Raw genomic sequence first — 20,725 nt, 5'->3', positions numbered from 1 at the left:
ACAATACTATGTTCTAAACATATTTTAATGGTGCATTTATTAAATAAGAATCGAAATGAGCTAGAATCATAATAAGGAATTTGAATCAGAATAAATTATTTACTTGAACTGTAGAAATCGGAATCGGAATGAACAACATTCTCATTGATGTGTTTACTTTATTTTATAATTGGAATAGACTATTATAAGTTATTAAAATGTCTTTTGTTAATTGTGTCCCTAATATTATTTGTATATATTATAATTAAAACAATAATAATAAAACTACAAATAATCATTATGACAATAATGTTAATTAAAACAAAAATTAATAAAATTTAACAATAATAATAATAACAACAACAACAAAATTAACTGAAATAATAATATTAATAATTAAAATTATTAAATAACTTATTAATAACAATAATTAAAATAATAAAGTTAATATATTTTAATAATAACAATAATTTTAATCATAACAAGATAAATATTAATAATAATGAATTAATTACGGTATAATAACAATTAAAATAGTAAAAGTAATAAATTTTAATAATAATAATGACAATAATAATCATAAATAATAATAATTAAAACAAATAAAAAAATTTAATAGCAATAATCGTATATTATTATAATAATGATATTAATAATAATAATAAATTAAAATTCTTTTCAAATGCCAATTTATTCCGAAAATGGACTTATATGTAAAAGTTGTTAACTTTTTACTGCCTATTAAATTTTGCAGAAAATATAAAGTAGTGTAATGTAATCAAACACAAAATGATAAAAGTTATTGTATGTTGTAGTTCTATTTTGATTTGAATGGGACGGGTCTCCCGAAGTACATATGGTCGACCCTTCGGGGAATAAATTTTAAAAAAATAAAAAAAAATTCATAAAAATAAGAGTATCCAAATTCAAAGTATTTTTATTCATACACACACGCATATATGTATTTGGATAAGAAGAGTAGAATCAAGGGAAGGTTCTGATCCTGAATTCCGAGAGTTCTCCCTCTATTATTGGACTTTGTCATTATTTTAATTAACCTAATCCTCTTGCTTCCCAATAAGAAGGGGCCCGGGGGGTTGGCTCACAACACAAGAAAAGTGCTCTCTCCCATTTCTCCTCTCTTCGTCCTTCCCGAGCCAGTCATCCATGGCTTCATCTCACCTCTTTCTTACTACATGTTTGTTAATTCTTGGCGTTATCTCCTCCCAGGTACGTGTGCTAGCTTTCTTTTCTTTTTTTTCACGTTGAATTGAATCCTTTACTTAGTTGTTTATGCATCTATCTTTCTCTTTTTCTTCGCCTTTTGACCTGTTTAAGTATGGAGAGAATCTGGATCAGATTTCGATTTTATGCGAAACTTGTTCATCTGATTTGATTGTATCCTCTATGTTGTGGGAATCCGAAAGTTATTATTATTATTATTGTTGTGGTTGTTTTATTATTATTATTATTATTATTATTATTATTTCTTTAATTGCTATAAACACACGGAGAGTGTATGCCAAGTTCAGACATAATACAGGGAAAGGTTTGAATAAAAAGATGAGGTTGCTGATGAGTACACTTAAAGCAGATCGGATGATTTAGTTGTATGTTATAGTATAGTCAATTAGATTACAGATGAAATTTCAACAACTAACACAGTTTTTTTTTTTTTTTTTTACTAATGGGAACTGTGTAGCATGCTGGTGGAGTTTATCATAAGTTATGGAACCAACCAAACTGATTATGGATCCAATTTTGTGTTTGACTTGCTTTGCGGTTCTGGTTATTACTATGTTTTGAATTTAAATGGTTATATATATCATCCGAAGTAATTGGATGTGGTGTTGTTTGCAGACTTTTGCAGAGGGAGTGGTTTCCAAGCTCAAGCTTGATTCTCATATTCTCCAGGTGATTTTAAGGCGGGAAAATACTTATATTTTTTGATTGATTGAGTTGCACAAATCACTAAATTTTGGTTATTATGGCCCTCGCGCAGGATTCAATCATCAAAGAAGTGAATGAGAACCCTAAGGCTGGATGGAAAGCTGCCAGAAATCCTCAATTTTCCAATTACACTGTGAGTTTAAGACTTACAGAACTTTGTTTCAGATAATTTCTTTTTTAAGGAGGTAGTTGCTGAATTATATTTATTTTTCTTATTTTCCCTGATGCATAGGTTGGGCAATTTAAGCACCTTCTTGGAGTCAAGCCAACACCTAAAGGGCTGCTCTTGGGTGTCCCTGTTAAAACTCATGACAAATCCTTGAAGTTGCCTAAAAGCTTTGATGCAAGGTCCGCTTGGCCACAATGCAGCACCATTAGTAGGATCCTAGGTAAGTTACTTTTCTTGGCTTTTTGTAATTCGAGGCTTTTTTGAATGGTGCTGATGCTTTTATGTTTCATGTGTCAAATGCTGGATTGATTTCCATATTCAAAGATCAGGTAATATTGACCCCCTTTTGCAATTGTAAAACTACTCATAGGAAAATTTCATTCTGGTTATTGTTGGCTTTTGTCGCAATACTGTTTTCACGTGTCTACATATGAATGCCGTTTACAAATTCTGAGCATGTTGAGATTTTGGTGATTCAGGGCCATTGTGGTTCTTGTTGGGCTTTTGGTGCTGTTGAAGCGCTATCTGATCGTTTCTGCATCCATTTTGGCATGGTAATTGAAACTTCTGAACTTGACGATAACTTTGGGTCTTGGGAAATGTTAATATGTCTGTTACCAGAACAAACAGAGATGCATTATCATCATCACCATATGTTTCATTGCAGAACCTATCTCTATCAGTTAATGATCTTTTAGCCTGCTGTGGCTTTTTGTGTGGAGATGGTTGTGACGGGGGTTATCCAATTTCTGCATGGCGATACTTTGTCCACCATGGTGTTGTTACCGAAGAGGTATTACTCTACTGGTTTTTGCCTTCAATTAATCTTTCGTTTTATTTTTCAGTTCAGGTTGTTTAATGTGAAATTAGAGGTTCTTTCAGATTATATTACATATTTTCTGACTTATCTTATGTCTTACTGATTTTACTCATGGATTATGTGCTCAAATTATAAATAATATATATATTTTTTTAATCTGGCAGTGTGATCCCTACTTTGATAGTACTGGCTGTTCCCACCCTGGTTGTGAGCCGGCATATCCTACTCCAAAGTGTGTGAGGAAGTGCGTCAAGAAAAACCAGCTTTGGAGGAATTCAAAGCACTACAGTATTAGTGCATATAGAATCAATTCTGATCCAGAGGACATAATGGCAGAAATTTACAAGAATGGACCAGTTGAAGTTTCCTTCACAGTTTATGAGGTAAAACAAACACTTACTTTGTACTCTTCTACTGACTTTTCTGCATCTTTCTGGGCATGAATCTTAACTATTGGCCTGCTTCTGTTGGTCTTTCCTTTCATTTGTCACTTATTCTGTACCATGCAAGATGCTCAATTATTACAAATTGTTATATATATATATATATATATTAGGAAAGACATTCTTTTTGATTTCTATGGTTTCTTAACCATCTTACAGGATTTTGCTCACTACAAATCTGGGGTCTACAAACACATCACAGGCGATGTAATGGGGGGTCATGCTGTTAAGCTTATTGGTTGGGGAACTAGTGATGATGGCGAGGATTACTGGGTATGTTGACAATTTCTCTACTCGAACAACTTTTATAGTAATGACTATATAACTTATTGAGATCATGTACGAGATAATATACCTTCTCTCTGTTACAGATTCTCGCTAATCAGTGGAATAGAAGCTGGGGTGCGGTATGTTTTCATCAAAAATATCTCCACATTAGATGACTAATTTTGATTGAAGCTAGGAATTTCTGTCATCAAATATTAATTACTGTTTATTTGCACAACAGGATGGTTACTTCAAGATTAAAAGAGGATCAAATGAGTGTGGTATTGAAGAGGATGTGGTTGCTGGTTTGCCTTCATCCAAAAATCTTGTCAAAGAGATTACAAGTGCAGATATGTTTGAGGATGCTTCAGCTTGAGAGCAGACTTTGCTATACCTTCATGTTGTTATTTATATATCAAATGTGTAGCTATAGGGGTGTATCGTTGAACCTAAGCTATCAAGGCATGAAATGGGAAGCTCCCGTCTTGCATAATTGAATGTATTAATGGAGTTTAATGTTGTGTGTAAAAATAGAACCAGTTGTAATAACTTCGTTTCTCCTCGCCGAATTATTCGTTTAGATGAAAAATGTCACATCATTGCTCCTGTCTTGCATACCTCTTAGCTTCTTTTGTGTAAAGGGAGAACAACAAAGGTGACATTGATAAAAAGAAGTGAGAGTTATTAGATTACCCCAAAAAAAAAAATTCCACGGCTTCATAATAAAGGATTTTTAAGCGGAACAGTGTAGACGGCTAAAATAAAATTTGCCGAAAATATGAAGTTCATTTCATCTCCTTATGTACAGATTACCCTCAGTTTTCTTTATGGCCAGATTGCCTTCAGTTTGTGTCAGCATAGAGAGATGGATCCATTCAATGTGAATGGAGGACAAAAACAAATACAAAAAAAAAAAAAAAAAAAAAAAACCCCAGAAGGTAACATTTTTCAAGATTCAATTAAATCCCATTGCTTTTCTTCCGAGGATGTTCACATTTTTTTCACCTAAACAGTGGTTAATATAGTAGAAAAAAAATTCCAATTAGCTGCGGGGAATGAAACCAGAGGTTTGTTCGAATAATAATGGTGTGTGTACTTCTAGATTGAGGAATTGGAATTTAGAATAAGAATGATTGACGGTGTTTACTTATTAAAATCGAAATAAGAAGGAGAATGAAATATTTAAAACACATGTTTTTTAGATTAAAGAATGAGAGCTCATTCTTATAAAATTTGATAATTAAGTTATCGTTTCTTAATCTCCCCATATTATCCCATTCAAATTTCATAATTTCATTTTCATCCTCAATTAAAATATTATAATATTATGTTTATAGTTATTATTCTTATTTTCGTCATTAATAATAATATTAATAAGACAACACCAATAATAATAATTTTAACAATAATAATATTAACAAGTCAACAACAACAACAACAACAATTATTATTATTATTAACAATCATTATTTTGAATAATAATAATCATGATTATTATAATAAGTGATGTCAATAATTAACGTGGTGGGTAGTCGCTTGAAATCCTTTTGAATCTCTTTCAAGTAGCCCTTATTTTTAGTATTGATCTAAATGGAAGGTTGTTTTAGCAACTCACAATAATCTATCTTGATTTTAAGACGAAGTAAATATATCAATAATAATACAGTTTATTTTAATTATGATTCATACAATTAAATAAATAATTTATTCTGATTCTTAATTCTCATTCCAATCTAGCCCATTTTAATTCAAATTCATTTTAATTTTAGCCCATAATGCAAACGCACTATAAGAGTTTCCAACACCAGCTATCACGCGAGCTGGATTCTAAGCGGCAAGCAATGTTCAACTTTTTGGAGATGTGGTTTACAAAATTACATGCTAGAATATGCTTGTTCTTTTCTGATTTTCATTTCGGTATTATTTATGATTAAGGTGCTATATTTTTTAAGTTACAATTACTGTAAACAAAAAAAATTATAATTATAAAACTAAAGTTAATGATAATTAATAAATATAAATTTTAAATAATAATTTTGATAAATTATTAAAGATATAATATATTTTCTATCATATAAATAAAAAATTAAATCAATATAACTTTTAAAATATAATAATTATTATTTATTAAATATTTTAATATTATAATTTTTAAACTATAATAGCTATTAATCCTTGATTCCTTCGTGGTACTACGTTTTTTAAATCTAGCGGTCCTGCCACGTGGTATTTCATGACCATCAATCGTGCCTCAACTCAAGCTTTTGATTTTGGTCACCAAACTCCAAGCCGCCGAAGAAAAAGATAATTGCATCTCTCGCGTCACGCGCAGTACATTCATCATATATTTTCGCTGACAATATTTGAAAGGGTAAGTAAAGACTCATAAGATATCAATAGTCAAACGTCATTTTCTTGTATTAATTATTACGTCTCTTTTAAAATGCATTAAATTTGAAATAGAGATTATATGAAATCTCGGGACCGACCATTAGGACGTTAATCTTTTTCATTTTCTTGCAACGCAAGGAAACGAATTTCGCTTTTTTTCTTTCTTTTTTGTTTTTATAGTTCGTCTTAAGCATTCTTATAATTTAAGCATTTATTATATTTTGACCTCCATTCCAGTCCAACCAAACAAAATGAGAAAATTTTCTCATAGTCACATTGTCGACTGGAGTCGCCATGTGTTATGTGCTATTGAACTCAACTCAAACTTTTGCTCTCTTGGTCGCCATCTCCAAGCCGACAATGAGCAAGGCGGGACAATCGCCCGACAGATGCTTCTTTTCTTTTATTCAATCTTCTCTTTTCTTATCTTCAACTCATTTGATCAAATTTATTCTATTTATTTATTTTTCCATTTTTGTTATTTTGTAACGCCATTGGCCATTACGATTTTACGAAGATTCAAGACTGTCAAGATTTTTCCTCCAAGTGACGGTAAAAAATTGTTACCGTAAAGTTTCATCTTTTTACGTTTTCACAGAGAGCAAAAATGTTTCTTTTTTTTTTTTAATAATAAACAAAAAACAAGGGGCGGAAGGTATCAAGGGACGAGAGAGTAGGTGGCGACTTGCGATGGGCGCACGCGCATCCACAGGCAGTCGAATAGAATATCCACTAAAGAAGAGCTCTGGCGGGTTATTATCAGATATATTTTTATTTTTATTTTTTTTGAAAAAATAAATAAATTAAACGTAATTAACCATCGCCAACACACGCCTTTCACGTTGCTCTGTCCGGACGAAGAAACTAATCTTTAAAACAGAAGCCCCGGGTTCCCAACCCCACCACCAATTCAGGTTTTGTGACGCTTGTACCAATAAAATTACTCACCTGATTCTTCTTGATGATTAGGCTGGGGTGGTGAAGCACTGAAGCAAAAGTTTAGCTCATTATTCCCTATCTCTTTCTTTCTCACACTTGCTCTTCTCCTTCCAACAAAGAATTCGGAGTTGCTGGCTTGGTGGGAGGTGTGGTGCGGCCATTCCATTTCCATGAAGTTCGTAGTATATTCGAAGAGGGAAAGAATATTTCAGCCATAGTGTAAAGGATAAAGTATATAATATATGTGTTAAATAATTAGCGTAATAATAATAATAACAATAATAATATTTGTTGTTACATTATCGTTGAGTATGATCATGGTTGTGGGCGCGGGGTGTGAATAGTAAAGCAGGGGTGTTGGCGGATTAAAATTTAATTTAAAATAGATTTAAAAGAGGGTAAATGTCAATAGCAAAAGAGCCAGAACAGGTGTTGAAGATGAGAGGGGGATCAGTGTTAGGGAAAAGAACCATTCTCAAGAGCGACCATTTTCCCGGCTGTCAAAACAAACGCTTGACTCCTCAGATCGATGGCGCTCCAAATTACCGCCAGGTTTGTTCCTTTTATTCTTCTGATTCTCTTCAATCCTTGTTTCTAGAAATTTCTTCTTCAAAATTTCTAGAATTCTTTTGCATTTCCTTAATCTTATTGCTTTTGCTTTCTAGTGCTTTCTTTCTTTTCTATGGCGGATTTAGAGTATACGTCTATTCGATATTCTTTTCGAGCCTATTGCCTAGATTTCTTGTAAATGCTCGTATTTGTTATTAAATTAATTGCTTGCCAAAAGTATGGTTAAAGCACGTTAGAATAGGATTAGGTCTTTGAAACTGAAGTTGCCGGTTCATGATTTTTTTTCTTTCCTTTCTTTTGAAGAAGAAGGTCATATGTAATTTCAATTTTATAGAGGCTTTAACGTGCTTTTTTCATATGGTATCTAAGGATTTGTTTTGAAGTTCTTGGATATATAGCTTTTTGTTTAAATATGTCTTTAAGCATGTTTTCTGATGCAGATGCTGTTCATGCTCCTTTGGTCTTACGTGAGTACCCCTTTAGATCATTAATTTGTCTGATGAAAAAATGAATCCTCTTACAATTGTTTAATTACCTTCTTTTTCCTTTTTTTTTTTTGGGGGTCTTTTCTATGATTACTATTAGGCGGACTCTTTACGTGTTCACGGTGTTGCGATACCAACGATTGAGGGAATTCGAAATGTTCTTAAGCATATTGGTGCCCAGAAAGATGGAAAGAGAGTGCAGGTTCTTTGGATTAGCCTTCGTGAGGAACCGGTAAAATTTGTCAGCATACAAATTTTACTTGTTGTTCAGTATGTGATCATAATGCTGTGATTTAGTTTATGTTTGGGATTTGCATGACTGATGAAACATCATGATCATTGTGGTATCAGTTTTTTATCTTTAGTACTTCTGTATTATAGAAACTTCAATCCATGTAATGTTGTAGGAAATTCAATCCATGTAATGTTGTAGGAAATTTGTCTCATTATTTTTCCAGAAGCTAAGAGAAAAAACTGCCCAACATTTCAGGAGAGACTAAGTAGTTATTTTTGGAAGTAGAGAGAGTATGAAAAAGAAAACCCTAATAATTTGTTTCAGAACATTCTAGGTTTCAAAATACGAATGAATGAACACAATCCTGCAATGTTTTGAATTTAAACCTCATTGAACCTATAGTAGTATATTATTTTTGACCCATTGACAGTCATGTAACTTTTAGCTAGTAACAGTAGTTTAGCTGCTTCTGATGGAATGTGCCTAATTCATGTGGGGAAGAACACCATACTCATTTCTTATGCAAACCTATAGCATTCATGGGGACCACCGTTTATTAGTCTGCTAACCAGTAGAGTCCATGGATGGTGGGTTGTTATTCTTTCTGTCATCAATAGATTCAGAAAAAGTTGTTATCATGGATTTATTATGATATGTCGATCTTATTATAGTTAATAGAGCCCTCATTTGGAAGTGAAAATTCATAATCATTACCTATAACGCTAAGAGATCTCAAAAGAGGCAAGACTCTGCCTTTATTCACCGACCTTCTTTTTCATTCTTGGTGAATGCATACAATCAGAAGTTTGCTCTCTCCCCTTCAGACTGTAAAATGAATACAACAGTGTGGTTTCTGTTGCTTACGCCAATAGCGGCGATGATGCCATTTGATAATGCCATTTTGCCCCAACTCAATCCTCAACATTTATTGTGCCTTTGTTCTGATGTTATTTATCACCTTTCCAACACTGGAATGAAATTTTACCTAGTGGTTCTGACATGAAATCATCATTGTGCAGAGAATAGAGAGATTATCTTTCATTTTGCTGAGTGATTATTGAATCCCAACTTCAATGGACATGCATGGAATTAAAATTAATTAAACAAACACTTACTGGACTTAGAAATTTTCAATAGAAATACGGTATGCTTTTCAACACTGTACTAAGCAATTTCTATAAAGAAGTAATACCAATAATTTCAACTTTAGACTATCGACTTGCTGGACTGTGGTAGACTTTAAATGTTGTTTGACGTGTGATAATTTGATCAACAATATAAAAGTGAATTCGTTTAAGTTTATTTGTTTTAATTTTTATAGCATCATATTTTTGATGCAGGTAGTGTACATTAATGGACGTCCCTTTGTTTTGCGTGATGTCGGAAGGCCCTTCTCCAACCTCGAATATACAGTATGTAATTCCATGGAAATTTCACTTTAATTTATGGGTTATTTTTCGCCTGCCCCCATATGTTTCAACAAATTTTGGCGCTAACCCTAATGTTTCAACAACTATCACTCCACACCCTAATTAGTAAATTTTGCCATTAACTTCGATGGAATTGTCAGTGATTTGAGTAAAAGACTTGTTTGCCCTTCATTTCAAATGCTGTTACTGAAAAATGAAGATGAGGCTGGGAAGCATGTGTCTTCTACAAGTTTTTCTTCTTTTTTTTTTTGATAAGTACAAGTTTTTCTTCTTTACTTGAAGCAAATGAAAGGAAAATTTCATTAGATTATTTTATTGAACTTGGCCAAGTGTTTGTTGAAGTCACTGTACTTCCTCACGGAACTGTGCAGCACTTGTAGGGGATGAAATTTTCAGTTTTTTGGGTAATTTTCGAAACAATTTTCCTCACTCGTTTGTGTCACACGTCATTTTTCACCTGAGCACCGATACACTGCCACAGTCAAACCCACAAAGCCTACAGCATTGTTTTAATCTTTCCCAAACCTCGCCATTTTAAACCAACATAAGTGTAAATGAAATAGCAAACCAATCGTCATCTTCCAAGGCTTATCCAGCAAGCTAACTTTCCAATTTTCCAAACGAAATAGCTAATCGAATTCACCAAATCATTTTATCCATCATGCTGGAACACCAAAAAACTAACAAATCAGGGAATCGATTTTAAAATTAATTTATATTTCACCATCAATTCCAATTTCAATATTGACCAAGTAAAATTATACCCAAATCAATTGATAAGCTTTGTGTTGTGGTGGCTGTACGAGCGGCCAGCAGTGTAGTGGTGCTTTGTGGCATGGGGGCGTAGATGTTTGGTGGTAGTGCTCGGCGGTCACGAACCGACAATGGTGATGGTGGATGAAACCGAAGCTATTTAAAATAAATTTGGTGAAGTGTGGAATATGAGTTTTGGTAGATTGGTGAGGTGAGTATGCTTGTGCGCATTTTGATTTGGATGAGCATAGATTATATCGATAGCGTTTGGTTATAAAATTCAAATTCAGTCTGCAGGCTTCTGGTGTCAGTTGGGGATCTTGTGAGCAAACCATCATTTTCCCTTTTACCCTTGTTCCGTCAAAATTAACTGCGAATTTTGTTGATTAGGGTGTGTGGTGATAGTTGTTGAAACATTAGGGTATGCACTAAAATTTGTTGAAACATATGGGGACAGGCAGAAAATAACCCTTAATGTATTGACATAATTCCTGTCTTGTCTCTCTCTTTATTTTATTTTCATTTTTTAAAGCATGTACGTCTGCATGCATTAAGCATTGCAATTTTGATGTTTTCCATTTGTGAGTGACTTAATGATTTGAATATAATGAAAAGCATGAATTGGATTTTTAAGTAATATTGAAATGAGATGACTGGCATAAATACTTTCAATACATGTCCATGAACTACAATATATATTGGAAATCACGTTTTTGGCATGGTACTGATAATTTATTTTGATATGCTAATGAGATAGAATATACTTTGTTTAATGATCTGGTTTTTTAGAAGGATTTTGGAATTTAAATTGTGATATACACATTCTTGCTATGTATAGGTTTTACATGCTTACCACCTACTAAGGGTCCCCGCAAGTAATTATCATAGTTTTCATTTCTTGCCAATCAGTCATGACTTTCTTTTTTGGAGTAGGGAATCAACAGGGCTAGGGTTGAACAGATGGAAGCTCGATTGAAAGAAGACATTATAATGGAAGCTGCAAGGTACATCCTTTGGTCCTATGCCCTGTTAGTCTTTATGTACCTATAATGGTTCTATTTGTCTTTAGCACCGGTTACTAATGCTTCTCGTAATAGAATATTTGTTTTGGACATTTGACATAGCAGATTTGGAAATAAAATCCTTGTCACTGATGAACTGCCAGATGGTCAGATGGTGGACCAATGGGAACCAGTATCATGTGATTCTGTGAAGGCACCGCTAGATGTATGATGCTAGGCCTTTGCTTTCAATTTGTGCAATTAGAAAGCTATCTTGTTGCAAACTTGTTATGGTTGCAAATGTGTTCTTTGTTGTAGGTGTATGAGGAATTGCAGGTAGAAGGTTACCTTGTTGATTATGAACGTGTTCCTGTAACTGATGAAAAATCACCAAAGGAGCAGGATTTTGATATCTTGGTGGGTTTTCTTAATTTACGTCTTATTTTAGGATTTGTAACAGTATATGTTTTCATGAGAACCGGGAGTTACCCCGTTTCAGCTTGTTGACTAATTTCTTTCTTGTTATTTGGAGAAAGTATGAGGATTCTTTCTTCTTTGATTGTTCTCTCTCTCATGGGCTGACATGTATGCATCCATCAGATCACTGAGAAACTCATTTTTGCACCTGGACAATTGCCACCAAAATATTTAGTGTGTTTATCTAGTCTGATAATAACATTTCTCTTAAGTCTTAATGATGGTGGTTCTGCTCATGGCGTGGCCTATATTATATGTAAAAATTTAACAACTCTGGATTTGAAGTCGCGCTGACAGTATACATCCATTCTTCAGAAATTTCCAGAAATAATATTCTGCGCTTTCTTTTTGTTTTCAGGTTGATAAAATTTCTCAAACTGACTTAAACACAGAGGTAATTTTTAACTGTCAAATGGGACGTGGACGAACTACAACAGGAATGGTGATTGCAACGTTGGTTTACCTCAACCGAATTGGAGCTTCTGGTACCCTTGTATTTCCTTTACTCAAACATACTACACCATTTTTGCTATCTCTAAATATATTCCATAACTATTATCAGTATCACTCAATTATTATACTATTTCTCTCTCTCTTACAGTATATTCCATCACTATTATCAGTATCAATTTATCTTTTCATTATCTTTTTGTCAATATTGATATTATGAGAAGGCAATTGTGTCCTAGGACCATGGTTGTTGCTGCAGCCCATCTGCTGTATACTTGGGACTGAAACTTGATTGGTATGTCAGGGAGCTGGAGGATTTCATGTGTCTAGATGCAGTGCAATTATATACATACATATATATATATTTTAAATAATAAATTGATCAATCAAACTGATATATAAAACTATTTATTGTCCATGACTTGGATTAGGTTTGATCCATGTTTTCCTAATCAAAACTTCGCCGTGTCACCAAGGCCCATCTTAGTTTGAGGTGTTGAGCACTTTTAAGGATTTAGAGGTTGACGAGCTTATTAGTAGGTGTCAGTACATGAACAGGAGAGGAGTTCTATCCTGCATAGACATGAAACATGCAAATATATGAAATAGTTAATTGGAACCTCCTATGTTTAGCGAAACCAGTGCATGGATTTGTCTCCTCTTGGTTCTATCCTCGATATACAGTGCTATCTTAGGGAGAAAATACCTTGTTGACTCTTTTAATGGGAAAAATAAGAAATATATTCAGGTTTGTGAAAATTATTTTTGATTTTGTTAGATCCGGTTATATGATTAAATATATCAAAAATAGCATAAAGTTAAGTATTCTGGCCAAAAGACTCTCTCAAAATTTTAAACCAAAGTAGGTGCTCACTCAGCTTCTTGATTGCTTGACCATTCAAATACTGAACCACTACAAAGTCCGGCATCAAACATAGGTGGAATGCAAAAAACATTGATCTGTAGGTGGTAAAAGAAAACAGAAAAAAAGAAATATAATAGGCAATTGGAAAGGTGACTTGGTTTTCTTTCAACGTACCATTGTGTCTGATTTGCTAAATGGGTGTAATAGTTTGATCGTTAAATAATAATGTATACTTATGTAGTATGTTCACATAATATAGGCATCCCAAGAACAAATTCAATTGGCAGAGTTTTTGACTCCGGTTCTAGTGTTGCCGATAATTTGCCAAACTCAGAGGAGGCAATTCGTAGAGGAGAATATGCAGTCATAAGAAGCTTGACACGGGTCTTAGAGGTATTGATCACTAGTTTGTTTATCCACTTGTTTAAATTTATCATTTTCTTTGATCTTTTTATCAAGGGGGAAATGTCTTTAGGGTGGTGTTGAAGGCAAAAGACAAGTTGATAAAGTAATTGACAAGTGTGCCTCCATGCAGGTATGGTTCTGTAGATATATCAAACCATTTGGTTATAGCTTCTAAGTGTTCTAGTTTCATGAAAGTTTCTCCGAGTTAGTTTGCCTTCGTTGTTTTGTACTACATCATTTTAAACTGTTTATGTATAAGGTATATTTTAATTTTCAGTTTATGGGGTTTTCACCTCATTGAAAGGTTTCTTTACTGAATTACAGAATTTACGTGAAGCAATTGCCACTTATCGAAATAGTATTCTGCGTCAACCAGATGAGATGAAGAGGCAGGCATCACTTTCTTTTTTCGTGGAGTACTTAGAGAGATATTACTTTCTCATATGCTTTGCTGTATATATTCATACAGAAAGAGCAGCCCTTTGCTCTAGTTCTTTTGGTCATAGTAGTTTTGCTGACTGGATGAAAGCCAGACCTGAGTTATATAGCATTATCCGCAGGTACATATATACAAGTAGCTATTATGCAAAAGTTTCCTTTCTGATCAATCGATATGTCTCTTTAGACATGCACAAACTTACTCAACCAAATTTTATTCCCAAAATAGCCGGAATCACGCAAGTCTTTTCTCTCCTTTCTGCCACATCGCTTGCCATAATTCTATATCAGTTATTGATGAACGAGATCTCTTTTCACTATGGCCTACATCATTTCATGTCTTCCATTTCTGCTTAACGTCCCTATCACTTGAATCAAGTCACTCTTTAGAAGCGAAGCTTCTATAGGTCCATGCTGCCCCTGATCAGTTTTAAATATGTATTTTTCCTTATCACACTATATGACACAGATAATGTCTCAAGTGCCTGATTGTTTATAAATGTGATGCCATATTTTCTGTTCCATCAACTAAAAAAATAGATGATATCTTACTATCTTAGGCATTGTTTAATGTTTGCTGTATTACTTCTTTTGCTGAGCTTGTGCCCTCTTTTAGGTTGCTCAGGAGAGATCCAATGGGTGCTCTTGGGTATGCAAATGTGAAGCCATCTCTGATGAAGATGGCTGAATCTGCGGATGGCCGCCCTCATGAGATGGGGGTCGTTGCTGCTCTGAGGAATGGGCAAGTACTAGGAAGTCAAACTGTTCTTAAAAGTGATCATTGTCCTGGTTGTCAAAACCAAAGTTTACCAGAGAGAGTGGAGGGTGCACCCAATTTCAGGGAAGTTTCTGGGTTTCCAGTTTATGGAGTTGCAAATCCAACTATTGATGGTATTCGATCTGTCATTAGGAGGATTGGCCACTTCAAAGGTTGTTGCCCAGTGTTTTGGCATAATATGAGAGAAGAACCTGTTATCTACATCAATGGGAAGCCATTTGTCCTCCGTGAAGTTGAAAGACCTTACAAAAATATGCTGGAGTATACGGTATATTTATTATTTTCTCCATACATATATAAACTTCATTGAAGCGGATGATGTACATGATATCGCATTTAGGCGCAGAGTTGGTTTACTTTATGCGCTTCACTTGGATCCATATCAGAGTAAGATGACACTAGAAGTTTATATAATTACAATACTACAAGTGTTGCTCAATATCTAAAAGGAGTGCGGTAATTAAAAAACCAAGTCCATGTGCAGACAATGCTTTGGTGAATATGCATGGTCTCATCACTAAATGGTGGCCAGCAGTATTGTCTGTTTGATCAAGACACAGGACATTGCTAACTATTTTACAAAGCACAGAATTTCTATCAATTTTGTGATATTAAGAAATAGGCACAACAAGGATGGCATACTTTGTTTTTCTTCTTGTGTGTATGTGTCTGTATTTTGTTAAAAGCAGAGTAAAAGCTATCATAAAGTGTACTATTTCTCATCAACTGTTGTGTCGCTGCTGTTTGAGTGTTTCACTGTGGTAAATTATATTCTTATTAAGGACATGTTGAAGTAGTTTTGGCAATGTCTTAAAATAATGTGGAGCCCTTATCTCCTTTTTAAGTGTTATTTGTTTTTAACTGTTCTGAATTTCCCTCATTTTGTTCAGTCATAACTGGTGAAGTTCGAAAAATGATATGTGCATTCAGGGAATTGATCGTGAGAGAGTTGAGAGAATGGAAGCTCGATTGAAAGAAGATATTTTGCGAGAAGCTGAACGCTATGGTGGTGCTATAATGGTCATTCATGAAACAAATGATGGGCAAATATTCGATGCTTGGGAACACGTGAGTTCTGAGTCTGTTCAGACACCACTTGAGGTATTCAAATGCTTAGAAGATGATGGTTTTCCCATTAAGTATGCACGTGTGCCAATCACTGATGGAAAAGCTCCCAAGACTTCTGACTTTGACATGCTGGCTGTGAATATCGCTTCTGCTTCTAAGGATACTGCTTTTGTTTTCAATTGTCAGGTTAAAGCTTTTGCACCTTAGTTGCTTCTGTTGTTTGGATATGGAGGTGTTCACTATGTTCTATGTATTTGTCTGCTTTATGCTTTCATTTTTGCTTACATTTGTTTTCTATTTATTTATATTACAGATGGGTAGAGGAAGGACAACTACTGGTACCGTCATTGCTTGTCTTCTGAAGCTTCGAATTGATTATGGGAGACCCATTAGAGTTCTGCATGAAGATGTGACACATGAAGAGTTAGACAGTGGGAGCTCAAGTGGTGAAGAAAATGGAGGCAATGGTGCTGCATCAACCTCCAGTATTTCAAAAGTAAGAAGTGAAGGAAAAGGCCGTGCATTTGGCATAGATGATATCCTGTTGTTGTGGAAGATAACAAGATTATTTGATAATGGAGTCAAATGCCGTGAGGCCTTAGATGCTATTATTGATAGATGTTCTGCTCTGCAGAACATACGTGAAGCTGTTCTACATTACAGAAAGGTGTTCAATCAACAACATGTTGAGCCAAGGGTTAGGATGGTAGCACTTAGCCGTGGTGCAGAGTACTTGGAACGGTACTTCCGTTTAATTGCCTTTGCGGCTTATCTTGGAAGTGAAGCATTTGATGGGTTTTGTGGACAAGGAGAATCTAGGATGACATTCAAAAGTTGGTTGCGTCAAAGACCAGAAGTCCAAGCAATGAAATGGAGCATAAGAATAAGGCCTGGGCGATTTCTTACTGTTCCTGTAAATCTTCTTCTCTTGATTTTTATAGTAACTCAAGTGATAAATGAAAACATGCTCTTTTTGTTTCTGTTTTATTTTTTTAAAATCTTTTTTAATGACTTGAAAACATGCTTGCATACTAACTTTGCTTTTGGGTTTGCAGGAAGAACTGAGAGCACCACAAGAATCCCAGCATGGAGATGCAGTAATGGAGGCCATTGTCAGGGCACGTAATGGTTCTGTTTTGGGGAAAGGCTCTATACTGAAAATGTACTTCTTTCCTGGTCAGCGAACTTCCAGCCACATACAAATTCACGGTGCACCACATGTTTACAAGGTATGTTTGGCTGTTTCAGAACTGAGTCTGTGGTTAGTATTTCCATTATTTTTCTTAGAGTTGGCGACCAAAATATTGGCCTTAGTATAACCATGATATGATCTTGAAAATTTGTCATGTGCTACAGAACTTTTAATGTGTGAGTGGGGTTGTAAAAGCTGGTATTGGATGTGAAGTACTGATAGCATTCTGATTCTCGCTTGCCAAATGGTGACAAATTTATAATTTTGATCACAGTTATTAATTGTCTTGATTTTTTAAATAGTGATATCTAAATGTAGAATGATATTCTTCTTTCATGGAACCTGTGGCTGATGAAAATGCCTTGACAACAGACATCCACACACTGAAGGACTTGATCGTTTGAACTGCATCACAAGGGGTGGATGTAGTCCAGGATATACGTTCTTAAGCACATAAACAAGACAGTCCAGAGACTGCAAACATGTTCTGTATTCCATCACAAAAGTCTGCATGTGGATTGTAATATAATTGTGTACATTTTGCGCTTGTTCCTGAATGAAATGGAATTCTTTCAACGCCTCTTATCAAATTTTAGTTTGACTTAGGATTACTTCTGTATTTCACAGTATCTGTTGATACATGATACTTTGCTAGTTCCTACCACTTTGCACAATGATGGGAAGGTCCGCTCATTGTTTGGATCAGGTCATGCTGTTTGGTTGTGATCTAGTTCTTTTTAGTGTGGAGAATCACATAATAAAGATTGCATGACAAGCTTTATCATTTGGTTATTAACAAAGCAAGTTTATGGTATAATATACTACTTTAAGGCCAAAATTTTTATTTGCTTCAGGTGGATGGATACCCTGTGTATAGTATGGCAACTCCAACAATTTCTGGTGCTAAAGAGATGCTGGCTTATTTAGGTGCCAAGACCAAAACAGAAGGATCCTTTTCTCAGAAAGTTATATTAACTGATCTGAGAGAGGAAGCTGTTGTTTACATTAACGGCACGCCATTTGTACTCAGGGAGCTCAATAAACCTGTTGATACACTCAAGCATGTGGGAATTACCGGTCCTGTGGTGTGTCATCGCTAACATGTTTTTTATTTTGTGAATAAAATTAGTTAGCCAAATAATTTTCTCAGCTTTCTTTTTTCAACTATTTCGAAGGTGGAACACATGGAGGCACGACTAAAAGAAGACATATTAACTGAGGTCAGACAGTCTGGTGGTCGAATGCTTTTACATCGTGAAGAATATAACCCAGCATCAAATCAGTCCAGTGTTGTCGGATACTGGGAAAACATCTTTGCAGATGACGTGAAGACTCCTGCTGAAGTATATACTGCTCTGCAAGATGAAGGATATAATATAACTTATAGGAGGATACCATTAACGCGAGAGAGGGATGCTTTGGCTTCTGATATAGATGCAATCCAGTACTGTAAAGATGAGTAAGTATCCATACCTCCTATGTTGCCTACTGTCAGCAAGTGGCTTTTTATTTGTAATTTTAGAATATTAACTGAGTTCATGTCACAACCGGTGCTAGTAAATGAGACATATACTTGCTTAGATCAGCATAAAGTATTGATTTATGAATTATGTAAATCAGTAAACAAATTAACAGTCATTGAATTAACATCATTGCTTTTGAAATTTTGCTACTGTTAAGAAAAATGTCCCTGTAACTGTATCTTTTTTAGAAAACCGATTAACATGTTTAAAGATACTGTTTTGCTCCTGTTTCATAGTTTCTTCTTCTTTTATTCTTCTTCTTCTTGTTCATTTATTTAATTTTTTCTATGATTACAATTTCATCTATTCTGTCAACAACCAAGAAATTCAATTATTAAAAGGTCTTATTAAATGGAATTACTTTTGAAGATGTAATTAAGCTAAAATGGATTTTTCCTTTCTTAAAAAGAGTTGCCGAGCCTTGATGGAAGTAGGATGAGTTTCTTTGGGGCTTTGTGTGTATTTTTCTGACCTTGTTTTGGTTCATGCAAACTTAATGACTATATACAAAGAAAATTATTCTTCAAGATTACTGGATGTGACTCTTGTCTGGAAGATTTTCCTAATGTTTTAATGATGATAAAACTAAAAGTAATTTTTTTAACAGCTCTGCAGGTTGCTACCTTTTTGTTTCACACACGGGGTTCGGAGGAGTTGCATATGCAATGGCAATTATTTGTCTTAGACTTGATGCAGAGGCAAATTTTGCATCAAAGGTTCCACAATCTTTGGTTGGCCCACATCTACCATTGACGTATGAAGAGAACTTGCCTTCTTGGGCTTCTGATGAAGAAGCGCATAAGATGGGTGACTATCGTGACATATTAAACTTAACGAGAGTTCTTGTCTATGGTCCCCAGAGCAAAGCAGATGTCGACACTATCATCGAGAGGTATTTAATTTGGGAAAGTGATACTCTATGGCGTGTTTTGGCCTGCAATTGAGGGACCTTTTAATTCTTGATGGTGCTGAGTTTGTTCCTTCATTTTACAGGTGTGCAGGTGCAGGGCATTTGCGAGATGATATTCTGCATTACAGCGAGGAACTTAAGAAGTTTTCGAATGAATATGATGAGCAACGAGCATACCTCATGGATATTGGTATCAAGGCTTTAAGGTTGGTTTACACACCTCAAGAAAACAGATTACAAATTTTCCTGATTGATTTGTTTTACTCCCGTTGAGTTCTGACTTGGATCTTAATTGAATTAGTTAAACAATTCCAAACTTGTTGCTAGAAATGATTTATCCTTTCTATCACAAAAAAAAAAAAGAGGAATTCTTTCAAATGCATTCGTGTCCGATGGAAAAGCTCAATGATATTTTAATGCATCGGCCACTGGTTCTCATCAACCTTTGTTTGAAGTTTATCTGTCCATTCATGCATGTGTTTTACTGGCAGATTGGCAGGTAATTGTTAAGTCACAAGTAACCAGCTCCTTTTCTGCATTTGCAGGCGATACTTTTTCCTAATTACATTCAGGTCATTCCTTTACTGCACTTCGCCAGCTGAAATAAATTTCAAATCATGGATGGATGGAAGGCCTGAGCTTGGACATCTGTGTAATAACATTAGAATTGATAAATGATTTCATAAGAGTATAATGATGATGTTCTTCAAATGTATTTATTGTACAGTTGGCGAAGCCTGTTTGTTTCTTCAATGTTATAGCTTCTTCCCCTCTCTCCTGGACCCCGGAGAACGGTTTCTTCATTTCACATAATAGGCAAAAAGTAGGTCTCTCACTTGAGTGTCGTCAATAATAATACCCCCCAAGCTGAGAATTCAATTCTTTTAGGCTTGCGCAAATGAAAAGTTTGATATATCTCAAACTCGACTTAAAATCGCGGTGGTTCCGTATTGAATATCATTTCGAGGCTGTAATTTTTTTTTTTCATAAATAAATAGCGAATTCATGATGTTCCTACTGATAAATAAAAAGCCATTTTGAGTTGATGCAGATAAATTTTCCTCCTCTCAATCAATATAATTAAAAAGAAAAAATCAATAATATGTGATGTATGTATATAACCATTTAAGAAATAATAATATAATATATGATATGTATACGAGGTAACTAATTGTTATTGACTTATT

General features: G+C 34.5%; 2 protein-coding genes across 4 annotated transcripts; both read left to right on the top strand.

The window, feature by feature from the left end:
- Positions 1-974: 974 nt before the first annotated feature.
- On the top strand, positions 975-4,245 carry LOC18046962 (cathepsin B-like protease 2). Its single transcript, XM_006444600.2, has 11 exons — positions 975-1,209; positions 1,840-1,893; positions 1,982-2,062; positions 2,162-2,318; positions 2,423-2,427; positions 2,578-2,652; positions 2,766-2,891; positions 3,083-3,301; positions 3,521-3,634; positions 3,733-3,768; positions 3,870-4,245. Exons 1-11 carry the CDS (start codon positions 1,147-1,149, stop codon positions 4,002-4,004), a joined length of 1,065 nt encoding a protein of 354 aa, XP_006444663.1. The 5' UTR covers positions 975-1,146; the 3' UTR covers positions 4,005-4,245.
- Positions 4,246-6,824: 2,579 nt separating this feature from the next.
- Positions 6,825-20,311, top strand: LOC18046961 (paladin). 3 transcript variants are annotated; one of them, XM_024189295.1, is made up of 20 exons: positions 6,825-7,510; positions 7,969-7,995; positions 8,114-8,245; positions 9,589-9,660; positions 11,365-11,435; positions 11,559-11,658; positions 11,751-11,849; positions 12,268-12,394; positions 13,484-13,617; positions 13,700-13,759; positions 13,954-14,189; positions 14,684-15,113; positions 15,776-16,099; positions 16,227-16,826; positions 16,969-17,142; positions 17,960-18,190; positions 18,281-18,564; positions 19,236-19,520; positions 19,622-19,744; positions 20,084-20,311. In XM_024189295.1, exons 1-20 carry the CDS (start codon positions 7,361-7,363, stop codon positions 20,214-20,216), a joined length of 3,792 nt encoding a protein of 1,263 aa, XP_024045063.1. In that variant the 5' UTR covers positions 6,825-7,360; the 3' UTR covers positions 20,217-20,311. The 3 variants fall into 3 exon arrangements, with proteins under 3 accessions (XP_024045063.1, XP_006444662.1, XP_024045064.1); XM_006444599.2 differs by lacking the exon at positions 7,969-7,995 and having other exon boundaries at positions 6,826-7,510; XM_024189296.1 differs by lacking the exons at positions 6,825-7,510; positions 7,969-7,995; positions 8,114-8,245; positions 9,589-9,660 and having other exon boundaries at positions 11,529-11,658.
- The last annotated feature ends 414 nt before the right edge of the window (positions 20,312-20,725 follow it).

Source organism: Citrus clementina, unplaced genomic scaffold (genome assembly GCF_000493195.1).
Source record: "Citrus clementina cultivar Clemenules unplaced genomic scaffold, Citrus_clementina_v1.0 scaffold_3, whole genome shotgun sequence".
NCBI lineage: Eukaryota > Viridiplantae > Streptophyta > Magnoliopsida > Sapindales > Rutaceae > Citrus > Citrus x clementina.
Note: the sequence above shows the minus strand (reverse complement) of the source record. Positions and strands in the feature narration are given on the sequence as shown.

Coding starts and splice junctions, on each gene's coding strand:
- LOC18046962 (XM_006444600.2), top strand. CDS start 1,147: ATGGCTTCATCTCACCTCTTTCTTACTACATGTTTGTTAATTCTTGGC. Junction 2,063..2,161: donor CTCAATTTTCCAATTACACT/GTGAGTTTAAGA, acceptor CCTGATGCATAG/GTTGGGCAATTTAAGCACCT. Junction 3,635..3,732: donor ATGATGGCGAGGATTACTGG/GTATGTTGACAA, acceptor TCTCTGTTACAG/ATTCTCGCTAATCAGTGGAA.
- LOC18046961 (XM_024189295.1), top strand. CDS start 7,361: ATGTCAATAGCAAAAGAGCCAGAACAGGTGTTGAAGATGAGAGGGGGA. Junction 11,436..11,558: donor ATTATAATGGAAGCTGCAAG/GTACATCCTTTG, acceptor TTGACATAGCAG/ATTTGGAAATAAAATCCTTG. Junction 11,850..12,267: donor AGCAGGATTTTGATATCTTG/GTGGGTTTTCTT, acceptor TTTTGTTTTCAG/GTTGATAAAATTTCTCAAAC.